Source organism: Salvelinus sp. IW2-2015, unplaced genomic scaffold (assembly GCF_002910315.2).
Source record: "Salvelinus sp. IW2-2015 unplaced genomic scaffold, ASM291031v2 Un_scaffold1048, whole genome shotgun sequence".
NCBI classification, from domain to species: domain Eukaryota; kingdom Metazoa; phylum Chordata; class Actinopteri; order Salmoniformes; family Salmonidae; genus Salvelinus; species Salvelinus sp. IW2-2015.
This window is the reverse complement of record NW_019942703.1, coordinates 80445-98893: the sequence shown is the minus strand read 5'-3', so window position 1 is coordinate 98893 and position 18449 is coordinate 80445. Positions and strand designations below refer to the sequence as shown.

The following is an 18449-nucleotide window of genomic DNA, read 5'->3' as shown; positions in this document are numbered from 1 at the left end:
GCTTACCAGTGTTAGGGTGGATATTTTTTCTTTTTTTCAATACAGTGTCTAGCCGGTGATATTACAGTTACAGGCGTTACGGTGATATTTACAGTAAGTGATAGGTGATACATTACAGTACAGCGCGTCAGGTGATAATTACAGTACAGCGCCGTTTAGGGGATATTACAGTTACAGGGTTAGTGTGAATTATTACAGCACAGTGTTGGGTGATATTACAGTACGGTGTTAGGGTGATATTAAGTACAGTGTTAGCGGTCATATTACCAGTACAGAGTTAGGGTGATATTACAGTACAGGGTTAGGTGATGTAGTGTAGTATATTACAGTACAGGTCTAGCGGTGACATATTACAGTACAGTGTTTAGGTTGATATTACAGTTTCAGGTTAGGGTTGATATTACAGTACAGTGGTTAGGGTGATATTACTAAGTACAGGGTTAGGTGATATCTTACGCTAAGGGTTAGGGTGATATTACACGTAAGGGTTAGGGTAGATATTTACAGTAAGTTCAGCGGTGCATATTACAGTACAGGGTAGTGGTGATATTAACAGTACAGGGTCTAGCGGTGATATTAACAGTACTAGGTCAGGGTGATATTACAGTACAAGGGTCAGGGTGATATTACAGTAAGCGGTCCTTAGGGTGATATTACAGTACACCGGTCAGGGTGGTATTACATACAGGTAGGGTGAAATACTTACAGTCAGTGTTAGGGTGATATTACAGTACAGGGTCTAGGGTGATATACAGTACAGGGTTGATATTACAGTACAGTGTTAGGGTGATATTACAGTACAGGGTTAGGGGTGATATTACAGTACACGGGTTAGGGTGATATTACAGTACAGGGTTAGGTGATATTACAGTACAGGGTTAGGTGAATTTACGTACAGTGTTAGGTGATATTACAGTAACAGTGGTTAGGGTTGATATTACAGTCAGTACAGGGTCAGGGTGATATTACAGTACACGGGTTAGTGTTGTACAGAGGGTGATATTACAGACAGTGTTAGGTGATATTACATAAGTGTAGGGTGATTTATTACAGTTAAGGTGTTAGGGTTTGATATTACAGTTACAGGTTAGCGGTGATATTACAGTACAGGGTTCAGGGTGATATTACAGTACAGGTTGTAGGGTGATATTACAGTACAGGGTTAGCTCGGGTGATATTCAGTACAGGCGTTAGGGTGATTACAGTACAGTGTTTAGGGTGATATTACAGTAATACAGTTAGGGCTGATATTACAGTAAGTGTTAGGTGATATTACAGTACAGGCGTTAGTGTCAGGGTGATATTTACAGTACAGTGTTAGCGGTGATTATTACAGTAACAGGTTAGCGCGTGAATATTACAGTACAGCTTAGGGTGATATTACAGTACAGGTGGTTATAGCGGGTGATATTACAGTACAGGTTAGGGTGATATTACAGGTACGTGTATTTTAGGGCTGGATATCTACAGTACAGGTTAGCGTCATATCAGTTACAGTGTCTCGGTATTACGAAGTGATTACGCGGTGATATTACAGTTACAGGGTTTAGCGGTGAATCTACAGTACCAGTGTTAGGGATATTTACATAAGGTCGTTAGGGTGATATTACATACAGGTTTACGGTGATATTACAGTACAGGTTTGAGGGGATGATATTAACCAGTACAGGGTCTGAGCGGGTCGATATAGCTACGGAGGTACAGTAAGTGTCTAGGTGATATTCTACAGTACAGTGTATTAGGGTGCATCATTACAGTACGGTGCCTTCAGCCGCGGATATTACCAGTAAGGTTAGCGCGGTTTCAGTCACGTTAGCTTGAACAGTACAGGGCTAGGCTTGATTTTACGCTACAGGTGTAGGTGATATTACAGTTCACAGGGTGGTTTAGGGTATGTATTACAGTACAGGTGTTAGGGTGATATTAACGACAGGTTTACAGGTGCTACAGTTGCGGTGATACTTACAGTACAGTGTTAGGGTGATATTACAGTACAAGGAGCGTGACTACTTACAGTACAGTGTTAGGGTGATATTAGCACGTGACAGTGTCATTACAGGTGGGTATTAGTACAGCGGTTGATATTTACAAGCTACATGTTAGGGTCGATATTACAGTACCAGGTTAGGGTATCCCCTCTACAGTACAGGGTCAGCCGGTGTATTTACAGTACAGGTAGGTGCATTATTCAGTACAGGGTCAGCGGTTTATATTATAGTACAGCGTTACGCCGTACATAGTTACAGGGGGTTTTACATAGTACAGGTGTCGTAGGGTGAATATTACAGTACAGTGTAGTTAGCGGTGATATTATAGCTACAGGGTTAGTCGTGATATATTACCAGTACAGTTCAGCTGTTAGCGGTGATATTACAGTACCAGTGTTAGTGGCTGGATATTACAGTACAGGTTCCAGGTGTGATATTACAGTACAGTGTTAGCGTGTATTACAGTACAGTGTACTATAGGTGATATGTACCAGTACAGTGGTTAGGGTGATATCTACAGGTACCAGTGTCAGCGGTGGATATTACAGCTACAGTGTTAGGGGTCGATATCTACAAGTTACAGGTGTAGGGTATATTACAGTACAAGAAGGTTTTAGCGGTGAATATTACAGTTACAGTGTTAGCGGGTGGTATTACAGTACAGTGTAGGGTGATATTTACCAGTTAACAGTGTTAGGGTGATATTACCAGTACAGGGTTAGTGTTCTAGGGTGATATTACAGTACAGTGTTAGGGTGATATTACAGTACAGTGTTAGGGTGATATTACAGTACAGGTTAGGGTGATATTACAGACAGGTTAGGGTGATATTACAGTTACAGTGTTAGGGTGATATTACAGTTACAGGGTAGGTGATATTACAGTACAGGGTTAGTGTAGGGTGATAATCTACAGTCATCAGGTGTACAGGGTGGTGATATTACAGTACAGTGTTAGGGTGATATTACAGTACAGGTTAGTGGTGATATTACAGTACAGTGTTAGGGTGATATTACAGTACAGTGTTAGGGTGATATTACAGTACAGGTGTTAGGGTGATATTACAGTACAGGTAGGTTGATATTACAGTACAGTGTAAGGGTGATATTTACAGTACAGTGTTTAGGGTGATATACAGTACAGGATAGGGTGATATTTACAGTACAGGGTTAGGGTTGATATTACAGTACAGTGTTAGGGTGATATACAGTACAGTGTTAGGGTGATATTTACAGTACAGGGTTAGGGTGATATTACAGTACAGGTCAGGCGGTGATATTAAAGTACAGGTTAGCGTGATATTACAGTACAGGTTAGGGTGATATTACAGTACAGGTTAGGTGATATTACAGTACAGGTTAGCGGTGATATTACCAGTACAGTGTTAGGGTGATATTACAGTACAGGTGTTAGGTTGATATTACAGTACAGATTAGGGTGATATTACAGTACAGGTTAGGGTGAATATTACAGTACAGGGTAGGGTGATATTACAGTACAGGGTTTAGGGTGATATTTACAGTACAGGGTAGTGTATATTACAGTACAGTGTTAGGGTGATATTAACAAGTACAGGGTTAGGGTGATATTACAGTACAGGGTTAGGTGATATTACAGTACAGGGCAGGGTGATATTACAGTACAGGGTTAGGGTGATATTACAGTACAGGTTAGGGTGATATTACAGTACAGGGTCAGGGTGATATTACAGTACAGGCCAGGGTGATATTACAGTACAGGGTTAGCGGTGATTATTACAGTACAGGGTCAGGGTGATTATTACAGTACAGTGTTAGGTGATATTACAGTACAGGGTCAGGGTGATATTACAGTACATGCCAGGGGTGATATTACAGCTACAGGGTTAGGTGATATACAGTACAGGGTCAGGGTGATATTACAGTACAGGGTTAGGGTGATATTACAGTACAGGGTTAGGGTGATTTACAGTAAGGTGTCTAGGGTGGATAATTACAGTACAGTGTTAGGGTGATATTACAGTACAGGGTTAGGGTGATATTACAGTACAGGGTCAGGGTGATATTACAGTACAGTGTTAGGGTGTTATTACAGTACAGTGTTAGGGTGATATTACAGTACAGGGTTAGGGTGATATTACAGTACAGTGTTAGGGTGATATTATAGTACAGGGTTAGGGTGATATTACAGTACAGGACCAGGTTGATATTACAGTACAGGGTTAGGGTGATATTACAGTACAGGGTCAGGGTGATATTACAGTACAGTGTTAGGGTGATATTACAGTACAGGGCCAGGGTGATATTACAGTACAGGGTAAGGGTGATATTACAGTACAGGGTTAGGGTGATATTACAGTACAGGGTTAGGGTATTATTACAGTAAGGTGTTAGGGTGATATTACAGTACACACCTGATCCACGGGGAGTCTTTTTCAGGTTGCTGTGTGGTGTTGTCCTGGGACACATGTTGGGGGAGGAGTCAGGGTTATAGATGATGTGATTGGCCCCTGACAGCTCAGCCTTCCTCTCTGCATAGGTGCTACTGGCTGAACCCGGGGTACACAAAGGTTAGAGGTCACATGTCAGAAGTTACAGGACACATCACCTAAACCTGGGCTACACACAGAGTTTATCAACATAATTAATGCACAGTTGGTACATTATTGTGATATTAGAGACAKTTTGATTCTGGTCAAAACCATTCATCTTGGGGTGGTGTTACAATCATATCACACGCAATTTTACCATTTATAAAATGGTCATATACACTCTGGGTGTACAAAACATCATTAAAGAACACCTTCCTAATATTGAATTGAACGGTTGTGTCAAGTCGGTTGGATGTCATTTGGTGGACCGTTCTTGATACACACGGGAAACCCAGCAGCGTTACAGTTCTTGACACAAAACCAGTGCGCCTGGCACCGACTACCATACCTCGTTCAAAGGTTACGTACATATTTTGTCTTGCCCATTCACCCGTATGAATGGCACACACACACACAATCCATGTCTCAAGGCTTTAAAAATCCYTCTTTAACCCGTCTCCTCCCCTTTTATCTACACTGATTGAAGTGGATTTAACAGGTGACATCAGTAAGGGATCATAGCGTTCACCTGGATTCACCTGRTCAGTCTGTCATGGAAAGAGTAGGTGTTCTTAATGTTTCCTATACTCAGTGTATATATATTTTTTAATACAGACTAGCGAAAAAAAAAAAAGTGAAACTTGACAAATTATCCAATCGATTATGATCATTTGCTAGTGAAAATAAAGTGAAGGTGCCAACTGTAGACTACGGCTAAAAAYTGAGACGAAAGAGGAAGCGAGACAACCCACTCCAGCTGTTCGTTTTTTTCCTGGTTCACTGAAAGTCAATGAACTAAGTAGACCAGACCYAGCTGCTATTACATTGGTGTCTATGGGAGACCCGCCCCTTTAAAAATATTGAACGGTAAAAAGGCCGAGTGAACTATATTCATTCACTATATTCCTTCGCTGTAGCCAAAGAAGATCTGTTATGTTGCTCAGCTCAGTCGCGACTCGCAAACTTTGCAGGTGTACCTGATTTCATTAATAAACAATGCCATGCTGGTGKGGGGTACCATTCAAATAAAACCCAGCCCTGAAACGAAATGTACTGTAAGCTAAAAAAATAAATAATGTACACGTTAGTTCATAGGAAAAGACACACCATTGGCAAGAATTTGCACGAAGCTGCCAGTTCGGGTTGTCACTTCAAGCCCAAATACGTCATACTAAGCTTGAAAAAAATGGATTTCTACTGGTATGGGCATTTAAAAGTTAAATGACAAATATTTAGGCTATATTGAAGCGTTAGGTTAGGTTCTAGGTCGAGGAATAGCCGCTCGGATCAGAAAAGAGGCAGAATGGAAGTTAAGCTACCTCTGAATAACTGGGCCTGCTGGAAGCATAGTTCTATGTGTCTACACTATATAGGACGACTTGGGAGAATGATGGTCCGCAACAGACAACGCAACAGTATCAGAAGTAAAAAAAATACAGACAGACTGTCCTGTGCTGTGCCTTTATAGACCTTAAACGGAATGTACTGTAAGATAAAAAATAATAATGTACACGTTATTTCATATGAAAAGACACACCATTGGCGAAACATTCAAATAATGCCGTTATTGAAATGGCGTTTTCACTGCAGTTTACAGCCTAGAGTAGAATTGTACTCACTTGAAAAACAATAATGCAAATATTAATTTGGATTGTGGTGTTTGTAGTTTTACTTAGTTTTACTGTCCCTAAGGCCATACAAATGTCAATAACCGTATAAGAGGATTTTTTTTTTTTAAAGTGATGCGAGCCAGCGGGGGGGGGGGTACCCTTTGTAACATCACCTAGCGACCCCACCAAGAGAGGTTTTAGCCTTTTGGTATAGTAGCGAACGCTGGGGCAGGGAATACAACTCGGGTCGCTGGCGTGAAACACCCTATACATCACGCCAGTAGGGTTAACCCACTTGCTGGGAATTGTAATGTGGCTCATATAGCGAGTTTTTCTACGCTGACCCCTCCGTACTTGAAGGCACGTCCCTGTGCTTCGACTACTCAGCCCCCTAGCACGTCCGGAACCGTGCGTTCCAAAGGCCGCACTACCGCCATTCTCACTTCTGACACCAATATAGCAAAAGGCAGGGCAAGGAAGTGAAACCGAGTTACTGGCATGAAAGGCAAACACGCTATACAAATATGGTAAATTAAATGTGTAAGGCTTAAACAAGATCAATAGGGGAGCTTTTTGAGCTGTGTCTCTCATGTCTTGACAGTTGCCTATCAGCTATCCCTCTATGTTCTTGTGACGTTAGATAGAAAACGTGTGCATATTTGAATGATTTTATGTGTGGCATGATTGCTAGTTAATTAACCTATTGCAGATCTGGACAAAAGGTCCTCCTACCACCATCGTCACTATTGATAGAGGGCAGGATAGAGTTGACTGTATAGTTAAGCGTGCAGAAAAGCGTAAGGAAAGTACCGAAACACCTTGATAGGGAAGGAGCATGTAAGAAGACTAGGAAATGTGGCTATATGGAAGACATTATTAAATAGTAAAACATGTACATTTAGAACTGTCCCTTAGTAATAAAACATGGTTTTATATGGATTTTCAATCTTAAAAAATCCCAGACAATGGTGGTTGTATAAATAAAAAAAATGGATTGATTGGTTCGTACTGTGTAGCCACGGTGTCTGGTAGCCGAGGTAACGTGAGCCTGGCGGTTGGATGTAGGAAGGTTTGAACGTGGGGATGACAAATGGAACGTCTTTCCCACCCGGTGGGAGTTTAGAGAGGAGATAGTCCTCCGATACCCCTATACTCTTCCTGGGGTCACCTGAGATGGCTCTGGCAGGGGACATCTTCACCGTTATCACTACAGAGTAGGACATACATAGATCAGTTAAAATATACTGAACAACAAATATCAAAACGCAACATGCAACAATTTCAATGATTTTTACTGAATTACAGCTGATTTAAGGAAATCAGTCAATTGAAATAAATAAATTAAGCCCTAATCTATGGATTTCACATGACTGGGCAGAGCCAGCGATGGCCCAGCCAATCAGAATGACTTTTTCCCCACAAAAGGGCTTCATTACAGACAGAAATACTCCTCAGTTTCATCATCTGTCGGGTTGGCTGGTCTCAGACGATGTGGAGGTCCTGGGTTGGCATGGTTACACGTCGTCTGCGGTTGGGAGGCCGGTAGGACTTACTACCAAATTCTCTAAAACGACGTTGCAAGCGACTTACGGTAGAGAAATTAACATTCATTTCTCTGGCAACAGCTCTTGTGGACAATCCTGCAGTCAGCATGCCAATTGCACGCTCCCTCAAAACATGAGACATCTGCGGCATTGTGTTGTGTGACAAAACTGCACATTTTAGAGTGGTCTTTTATTGTCCCCAGCACAAGGTGCACCTGTGTAATGATCATACTGTTTAATCGGCATCTTGATATGCCACACCTGTCAGGTGGATGGATTATCTTGGCAAAGGACAAATGCTCACTAACAGGGATGTAAACAAATTTGTGCGCAACATTTGAGGGAAATAAGCTTTTTGTGCGTATGGAACATTTCTGGGATCTTTTATTTCACCTCATGAAACATGGGACCAACACTTTACATGTTCTGTTTATATTTTTGTTCAGTATAGTTTATATCCCACTTATTGAAAGAGATAATTCCTCTCCCAGGGGGCATTTTCAATGTGAATTCTACAGAGTACAGGACATTCATCACATACTATTCACCTATCACATGTCTTTTGGGAAATATCCTATATTTGACTATTTGAAATGGAAAATGAACCACTTACATGAAAGTAAAAAGAAAATGGTGTTTTGTTCTCAAATCTATTTCATTTAACAAACAATTGTCGGGAGGATGTAAGGCTATATAACACACTGAATAATCCAGCATAGTTTCCAATATTTATAAAGTTAATAAAGTTTACCTGGCTGTTTGATTGCCTTGTCATTGCCTAGGAAGCTTTTGCAGCAGTTATTGATGCATTCCATTGCCATGCTGTAATAGGGTCGAAATCAGAGTCGAGATTAAAGCAGAGTGCAACATTAAGCACAGGACAGGAGGCGAATTACCTCTGAAAGAGTCTCATAATTACACTCTCATTCATTTAAAACGGACTATTTTTTGGGGACCACAGAATAGTTCATGAAATGAATAGACAGTAGTCAGCTATATATTATGATGAGAATAGATCAATATCTAGAAAATGTAGTAACAATAAGATACCTAAAACAATAAACAACTATTATAATCTCTCAATAATCGGATCAACCAAACGAAACAACTTCTAAATACCTGCAAAAGCGGTTCTCCCGCCTGGAATACGCAGAACGGTTATCTCGCCGGGAATACAGGTGGAATAGTGGGAATTCTCCCAGTCTGTTTTGATCTGGGAAACCTCCTCTGGAACCGCAGAATAGTGTGGGGTCCTAGTGCCTGTCTTTTATAGTGCTGGTTGACCAGTGTTGGCACGCACTCTCTCTCTCTCTCTCACACGCACACACACTCTCTGTCTCAAGGGGAATACCATTCAACAAGACATTCTCGGAAAAACACCACAAGCTTCCTTCTCTGGGCAAAGAGAACAAACAAGCAAAACACTCAATTGCTTCCTTAATAAAGAACACACAAAAGTCTTCAACTTTATCTCTCTAGTTACAGTTGAAGTCGGAAGTTTACATACACCTTAGCCAAACACATTTAAACTCAGTTTTTCACAATTCCTGACATTTAATCAGAGTAAAAATTCCCTGTCATTCGGTCTGTTAGGATCACCACTTTATTTTAATAAGAATGTGAAATGTCAGAATAATAGTAGAGAGAATGATTTATTTCATCTTTTATATCTTTCATCACATTCCCAGTGGGTCAGAAGTTTACATACACTCAATTAGTATTTGGTAGCATTGCCTTTAAATTGTTTAATAAATCCTCTTAGCAGTAGGGGTCAGAATTTCTTTATTTTCTTAAAATAACATTCCCAAGGTAAACGGACATTTTCTCTGGCCCCAGTCGTAGAATATGCATATAATTTACAGATTAGGATAGAAAACACTCCAAAGTTTCCGAAACTGTCAAATATTGTCTGTGAGTATAACAATACTTATTCTGCAGGCGAAAACCGGAGAAAATCAACCCGGAAGTGATATATATATTTTTAACATCTGTGTTTCCTGGCCCGTCTATCCTCCATTTAAAGGGGTATCAACCAGATTCCTTTTCCAATGGCTTCCTCAGGCTGTGACCAGGCTTTAGACATAGTTTCAGGCTTTTATTTTGAAAAATGAGCGAGATGTTCAAAAGTAGTCAGGTGTCCTCTGAATGTTTCCTGCGCGCGAGAGAGGGGCTCCCCATTTCCCTTTTCTGTAACGGCTGTCGTTTCTCGTCTGAGGAGGATAAGTTAGAAGGATCGGTATAACGTGGTAATTACATGGTAATTGGATCGGTATAACGATCGGTATAACGTGGTAATTACGTGGTATTGTTCATCTTACTTTAAATAAAGGTGAACACCTCAAAAATACAAAACAACAAAAGTGACACCCGAAACAGTTCTGTCTGGTGCAGACAACACAAGACTGAAAAAACAACCACCCACAAAACCCACACAAAACAGGCTACCTAAATACTGGTTTCAATCAGAGGCAGCTGTCAATCGTTCGCTGTGCCCTGATTGGGAACCATTTTAGGTAGCCTGTTTTGTGTCCGGAGCCGGCTAGAGCCCGTCCGTCAGTCAGGAGCCGCCAGAGCCGTCCGTCAGTCAGGAGCCGCCCAGAGCCGTCCGTCAGTCAGGAGCCGCCAGAGCCGCCGCGCAGTCAGGAGCGCCAGAGCCGCCCGCCAGTCAGGAGTGGCCAGAGGCCCGCCCCGCCAGTCAGGAGCTGCCAGAGCCGCCCGCAGTCCAGGAGGTCGCCAGACCGCCGCGCCGCCCCAGTCAGGAGCTGCCAGAGCCCGCCCGCCAGTCAGGAGCTGCCAGAGCCGCCCGCCAGGTCAGGAGCTGCCAGAGCCGCCCGCCATGTCAGGAGCTGCCAGAAGCCGCCCGCCATCAGGAGTCTAGCCCGCTCAGTCAGCTCATCATGAGCACCCTCAGTCATGAGCAGCCCTCAGTCATGAGCGCCCTTCAGTCATGAAGCTGCCCTTCAGTCATGAGCTGCCTTTCAGTCCTCGAGCTACCGCCTCAGTCCTGAGCTACCCCTCAGGTCATGAGCTACCCCTCAGTATGAGCTGCCCTCAGTCATGAGCTGGCCCTTCAGGTCATGAGCTGCCTTTCAGTCCTGACTCCCTCAGTCCTGAGCTACCCCTCAGTCCTGAGCTACCCCTAGCAGTCAGTGAGCTGCCCTTCAGTCATGAGCTGCCCTTCAGTCATGAGCTGCCCTTCAGTCATGGAGCTGCCCTTCATTCATGAGCTGCCTTTCAGTCCGGAGCTGCCTTTCAACCCTTCAGTCCTCTGAGGCTACCCTCAGTCCTGAGCTGCCCCTCAGTCCGGAGCTGCCCCTCAGTCCGGAGCTGCCCCTCAGTCCGGAGCTGCCCCTCAGTCCGGAGCTGCCCCTCAGTCCAGTGGGGTCATTTAGGAGGGTCACCGTTCCTAGGAGACCACAGAAGCGGACTAAAACTATGGTGGAGTGGGGTCCACGTCCAGCGCCAGATGCCCACCCAGACCCTCCCCTATAGGTTCAGGTTTTGCGGCCGGGGTCCGCACCTTGGGGGGGAGGTACTGTCACGTTCTGACCTTTATTTCCTTAGTTTTGTCTTTATTTAGTATGGTCAGGGCGTGAGTTGGCGTGGGCAGTCTATGTTTGTGTTTCTATGACTTTCTATTTCTGTGTTTGGCCTGATATGGTTCTCAATCACAGGCAGCTGTTTATTGTTGTCCCTGATTGAGAACCATATTTAGGTAGCCTGGGTTTCACTTTTGAGTTGTGGGTGTTTGTTTCCGTGTTTGGGCCACACGGTACTGTTTCGGATTTGTATTTCACGTCATCGTTTATTTGTTTTGTTTCAGTGTTCAGTGCTTTCTTTAATTAAAATCATCATGAACACTTACCACGCTGCGCTTTGGTCCGATCCTTACTCCTCCTCAGACGAAGAGGAAGACGACAGCCGTTACATTTTCTCTCTTAAAGAAGTAGAAGACATTCTTGTGTTGTTCTTTTTTGTCTCTTAATGAATAGGTTATGGTCCGGTTGAAATATTATTGATTATGTTTGTTAAAAACAACCTGAGGATTGATTATAAAAAACATTTGACATGTTTCTACAACCATTACGGATACTTTTTGGAATTTGTCGAACGGAACGAGGCTTTGGTTTTCTCAACATAATGCGCAACCCAAATGGCGTTTTTTTGTGATAAAAGTAATATTTATCGAACAAAAATAACATTTGTTGTGTAACTGGGAGTCTCGTGAGTGCAAACATCCGAAGATTATCAAAGGTAAGCGATTACTTTTATTGCTTTTCTGACTGTCGTGACCAAGCTAACCAAGCTAATATAAGGCTAACTGTTCTAGCATTGATTGCTACACTCACAAAAGCTTGGATTTCTTTCGCTGTAAAGTATATTTTCGAAATCTGACACGATAGGTGGATTAACAACAAGCTAAGCTGTGTTTTGGTATATTTCACTAGTGATTGCATGATTATAAATATTTTTTGTAATATTTTTTAATCTGATACGTTTGGGAATTTTCATATTCCTTTCAGGACCGGAACGAGGCTGTAGTTTTCTCAACATAACGCGCAACCCAAATGGCGTTTTTTTGTTATAAAAGTAATATTTATCGAACAAAAATAACATTTATTGTGTAACTGGGAGTCTCGTGAGTGCAAACATCCGAAGATTATCAAAGGTAAGCGATTAATTTGATTGCTTTTCTGACTTTCGTCACCATGCTAATTTGGGGCTAGCTGTTGTAGCATTGATTGATACACTCACAAAAGCTTAAATTTATTTCACTGTAAAGCATATTTTCAAAATCTGACACGATAGGTGGATTAACAACAAGCTAAGCTGTGTTTTGGTATATTTCACTTGTGATTGCATGATTATAAATATTTTTAGTAATATTTATGCATTTGGCGCCCTGCAATTCTAGCGGTTGTTTAGGAAAGTGATCCCGTAAAAGGGATCCGTAGCGCAGTGAAGTTAACTTGGGTCAAACGTTTCGGGTAGCCTTCCACAACTTCCCACCAATAAGTTTGGCGTGAATTTGGCCCATTCTCGACAGAGCTGGTGTAACTGAGTCGGTTTGTAGGCCTCCTGCTCGCACACTTTTCCAGTTCTGCCCACAAATGTTCTATAAGATTGAGTCAGGGCTTTGTGATGGCCACTCCATGCCTTGACTTTGTTGTCCTTAAGCATTTGGCCACAACTTTGGAAGTATGCTTGGGGTCATTGTCCATTTGGAGGACCATTGCGACCAAGCTTTAACTTCCTGATTATGTCTTGAGATGTTGCTTCAATATATCCACACAATTTTTCCTCCCCATGCACCAGTCCCTCCCGCAGAAGCATCCCACAACATGATGCTGCCACCCCGTGTCTTCAGGTTGGGATGGTGTCTTTGGCTGGCAAGCCTCCCTTTTTTCCTCAAACATAACGATGGTCATTATGGCCAACCAGTTTATTGTGTTCATCAGACCAGAGGACATTCCTCCAAAGAGTAAATCTTTGTCCCCATGTGCAGTTGTAAACCGTAGTCTGGCTTTTTTTATGGTGGTTTTGGAGCAGTGGCTTCTTCCTTGCTGAGCGGCCTTTCAGGTTATGTCGATGTAGGACTCGTTTTACTGTGGATATAGATACTTTGTACCTGATTCCTCCAGAATCTTACCAGTCCTTTGCAGTTGTTCTGGGATTATTGCACTTTTCGCACCAAAAGTACGTTAACTCTAGGAGACAGAACGCGTCTCCTTCCTGAGTGGTATGACGGCTGCGTGGTCCCATGGTGTTTATACTTGCGTACTATTGTGTACAGATGAACGTGGTACTTCAGGAGTTTGAAATTGCTCCCAAGGATGAACCAGACTTGTGGAGGTCTACAATTTTTTTTCTGAGGACTTGGCTGATTTCTTTTGATTCCCATGATGTCAAGCAAAGAGGCACTGAGTTTGAAGGTAGGCCTTGAAATACATCCACAGGTACACCTCCAATTGACTCAAATGATCAATAAGCCTATCAGAAGCTTCTATAGCCATGACATAATTTTCTAGAATTTTCCAAGCTGTTTGAAGGCAAGTCAACTTAGTGTATGTAAACTTCTGATGCACCTGGAATGTTGATACAGTGAATTATAAGTGAAATAATCTGTATGTACACAATTGTTGGAAAAATGACTTGTGTCATGCACAAAGTAGATGTCCTAACCGACTTGCCAAAACTACAGTATAGTTTGTTAACAAGAAACTTGTGGAGTGGTTGAAAAACGAGTTTTAATGACTCCAACCTAAGTGTATGTAAACTTCCGACTTCAACTGTATGTACAGTGCATTTATTAGGCTTATCATCTCATTTGACCACTTTAATAAAGTTCTTATGTCACACCCTGATCTGTTTCACCTGTCCTTGTGATTGTCTCCACCCCCTCCAGGTGTCGCTTATTATCCCCGGTGTATTTATCCCTGTGCCAGTTCGTCTTGTATGTCCAAGTCAAGCAGCGTTTTTTCCCCCCCGTTCTCCTGTCTTTTTGCTGTTCTCCTTTTTCTAGTCCTCACGGTTTTTGACCTTTGCCTGTTTCTGGACTCTGTACCCGCCTGCCTGACCATTCTGCCTGCCTTGACCACGAACGAGCCTGTCTGCCACTCTGTACCTCCTGGACTCTGATCTGGTTTTGACCTTTTTGCCTGTCCACGACCATTCTCTTGCCTACTCCTTTTTGGATTATTAAACATCTAAGAGTCCAACCATCTGCCTCCTGTGTCTGCATCTGGGTCTCTCCTTGTGTTATAATATCTTATTCCAAAATACACATGACATTGTAATATAAGAAGAATAACTTTGACCAGATATAGCGTTCAGGTCTCGTACAATGTTTTATTTGACTTGGCTCACTTGTAGAACTTACAGGTTGTTACTGAAGAGGGAATTAATGAAATCTGCCAAAGTCCTTTAGACAAAAACACAAAATACAAAACAAAACTGACCACCATTTTATATATTTTTTTATGGGGAAGAGTTTTGTTCACGTTTCAAAATTAAACACAAAGACAATATTCGATGGTAATGTATCTTGTTAAATCCGTTGTGCATCTGAGGGGGGGCACCGATGACAAAATGATTGTCTTAAAATGAAAAATGAAAAGTGTGTAGTTTGATTAGGACACAGTAATGTCCATTTCACCAGCTGAAGGAGGTGAGCGCCCCCCCCCCCCCACCCCCCACCCCCCCTTCAACAGTAGAAGACATTCTTGTGTTGTTCTTTCACCATACAGTGACAGAAACTAAGCGTACCCAGACCAGAGCAGTCATAGCCTGATGGCAGTCTGTTTTGGGCTAACATTCCACTCCATGCCATTCCCATGGAATGATAGCACAAACAGACACGGGACCAGGCTAGTTCAGTCAGGTAGGCAGGAAACATACTGTCAAGGTTTTAAGGTCCTTTTTTAACATATCTTAGTCTATAGATGGTTGACAGACACACACACAAAAAAGCCCAAAAAGCATCACTAACTCATTGTATCACATATTGTAAAGCTCACATTCACAGCTTATTTAAAGGATATAACGCTTCACAGGAAATAAGGTGACTGTGAGTTCATTAATAACACAAATAGAAGTACGCAGTAAAACAACCTAGACCGACAACACAGCTTTCAATTACCTTAATAGTAAATGTCATTGGAAATCTGTATTTTTTCCAGAGGCAGAGGAGAGAGAGAGAGAGAGAGAGAGAGACAGAGAGAGAGACAGAGAGAGAGACAGAGAGAGAGACAGAGAGAGAGAGAGCGAGAAGCAAGAGAGAGAGAGAGGACAGAGAGAGAGAGAGAGAGGACAAGAGAGAGAGAGACACTAGAGAGGGACGAGAGAGAGAGAGAGAAGAGAGAGAGAGAGAGTCCACACAGCCTTTACAATACAACTAATATATTCCCTGTGTGGATACGTCCTTAGTCCTGGTAGGCACCATAATGTAAGTCCAGTAAGTCTGATGTGGATGTAAGAGTGGGTTGAGGGGAGGTGGGTGAATATGGAGAGGGAGGTGCCCCGTCTCCTATAACAAACAGAGTTTATTGAGACGATAGTTGTGGTGAAGAGCCCCATCATCCATAGAACGGAGTGAAGCGGTGTGGAGTGGAGCTTGCCTGCTGGAAGATGTAGATCGGTAGATTTGGAGAGTAACGGAATTAGAAGGTATACTTCGGGCCTTGTGAGAGTTGGACCGGACGAGTGATTGGTCAGAGGTCAGGGGGGTTAAAGGTCAGGAGGGGCTCAGTAAGGATGCTCAGACACGTATTCTGTGAGCCGTATATACTGCTGCCTCTGACGTTGATCGACGTTGTAACGGTATAACCATCTCGAGGTCCAGGACCAGCTCCCTGGACCCTTGATGGGGCCGAGATAGGACCAGAGTGGAACTCACGTTACTGGTTTGCTGTAGAGAGATGAGAGAGAGAGAGAGAGAGGAGATGAGAGAGGCAGAGAGAGAGGAGAGAGAAAGGAGAGAGAGAGAGAAGAGGAGCAGAGACAGAGAGAGAAGAAGAGAGAGAGAGAGAGAGAGAGAGAAGAGAGAGAGGAGAGAGAGACAAGAGAGAGAGAGAGAGAGAGAGAGGGAGAGAGACAGAGAGAACAGAGAGAAGAGAGAGAGAGGGAGAGGTGAGAGGGAGAGAGGACGATGACGAGACAGAGAGAGGAGAGAGAGAGAGAGAGAAGAGAGAGAGAGAGAGAGAGAGAGAGGACGGGAGAGGAGGAGAGAGAGAGAGAAGAGAGAGAGGATGGGAGAGGGAGGGAGGGAGGGAGAGAGAGAGAGAGAGAGAGAGAGAGGGAGAGGGAGAGGGAGAGGGAGAGGGAGGAAGATATTTCAGACATCATGGACTAATGGCTGAACGTGGCTCCTAACTTCAGACATCTGGGCCACCGTGTTCCTGCTTGTAATTTGGGGTTGTAGGCCGTGTTACTGAAGTTTAAAGCACTTTGTAATGTTTGTTTATGTAAAGAATATGTTAGAAATAAATTTGATAGATTGATTGTTTGACATATTGATGAAAAACATGGGATCAAATTGCCAGCCTCCATCTATTGCACAGATGGGACTCCATCTATCACGGGACAGCAGGCAGGCCTCTACACTCTAGTTATGCATGTGCCTCCCTCTGCCATATGGACACCATTGTATGATACACCCACTGAGCTAAAATGGATACACCGAGAGCAACTGGCGGCAAAAGAGCTGAGCGCAGATCTCTTGAGATAGGCAGCAGGTAACTTCGACTACATAGCGCACGTCTGTTCTCTAAACTATGTGGAGATATGGGATCATGGCAGGACAAGGTTCTATTTCACACCGAGGCTTGGTGGTTATCGACGGGGAGTGTCGTGAAAGATTTTTCGAATTGAGAAAGTAACTGTTGTCCTTTGCAGTGGATGTTAAAACAACAGACTCTGTTGACTTTCTGTGTGACAGACATATTTGGGAAACTGAACAAACTCAACACACGCATGCAGGGGGAAATACTAAACAAATTGTACAGATGAGTGATCGAATCAGCGACATCCGTTTGACTGTGATCCTGACTCAGTTGACATGCTGGTAAAGTGAAGTCGAAACAGCTGATCGAGCTGTCATGTGACCGAATGCTCACGGGTCACTACAGAGGAGTTCTGGTTCCTGTGTACCAAGGGAATACTGTGCCGTCTCCCTCCAAGCATTAAGACTCGCGGTACGCTGATTCAGTGCTCTCTTCTGCATTAAAGACACATATCGATCCAGGTTTGGATGTGATAGGAGATGAGGTGCTCACACTGTCGACCACATCCCCTGACTTTGAGAAGCTCCGAACGCGACTTGCATCAAGCCACACCCATCTCATTAGTGGTGGACAGATAAGAGGCATTATGTCAGACTCATTTACAATTGACTGTCATAGTCCCACATTAACAGTATGTGATGGTGAGTTGAGAAGACAATCAGAAATACTGTTAGAATGGTTTTCTATTGACAGACATAGCCCCAAATAAAAAAAAGTTAACATTGGTTGTTAATTACATCAATCAAATCAAATCAAATGTATTTATATAGCCCTTCTTACATCAGCTGATGTCTCAAAGTACAGAAACCCAGCCTAAAACCCCAAACAGCAAGCAATGCAGGTGTAGAAGCACGGTGGCTAGGAAAAACTCCCTAGAAAGGCCAAAACCTAGGAAGAAACCTAGAGAGGAACCAGGCTATGAGGGGTGGCCAGTCCTCTTCTGGCTGTGCCGGGTGGAGAGGAACCAGGTCAACTGTAGTGCACTACGTGTTGCAGATTACTCTGTGTTCTGTTCTGTATATCCCGACCAAAAAAAGAGTCTGTATGTATCCTGCTGGTATTAGTTTAAAAAGGCAGATAACACATGAAACAGATGGCGTCGTTCTAACAGGAACTACACACTGCAAACATAGTTACAGCATTGTCTGTTTATTATTGTCCTGAGGCATGATTTATATTTGTATTTATTATGGATCCTCATTAGTTCCTGCCAAGGCAGCAGCTACTCATCCTGGGGTTTATTATGGATCCCCATTAGTTCCTGCCAAGGCAGCAGCTACTCTTCCTGGGGTTTATTATGGATCACCATTAGTTCCTGCCAAGGCAGCAGCTACTCTTCCTGGGGTTTATTATGGATCTCCATTAGTTCCTGCCAAGGCAGGAGCTACTCTTCCTGGGGTTTATTATGGATCCCCATTAGTTCCTGCCAAGGCAGCAGCTACTCTTCCTGGGGTTTA

General features: G+C 43.0%; 1 protein-coding gene across 1 annotated transcript in view; it reads right to left on the bottom strand.

Moving 5' to 3' along the window:
* Positions 1-8931, bottom strand: part of LOC112069565 (tandem C2 domains nuclear protein-like) — a 16139-nt gene extending 7208 nt beyond the window's left edge. Inside the window, exons 1-4 of the mRNA XM_070438588.1 lie at positions 8831-8931; positions 8463-8533; positions 7177-7374; positions 4381-4515 (exon numbers count right to left, since the gene is read on the bottom strand). Of these exons, the coding sequence (XP_070294689.1) occupies positions 4381-4515; positions 7177-7374; positions 8463-8532 (403 nt within the window). The 5' untranslated portion in view covers position 8533; positions 8831-8931. The remainder of the gene's footprint in view (positions 1-4380; positions 4516-7176; positions 7375-8462; positions 8534-8830) is intronic.
* Positions 8932-18449: the final 9518 nt, after the last annotated feature.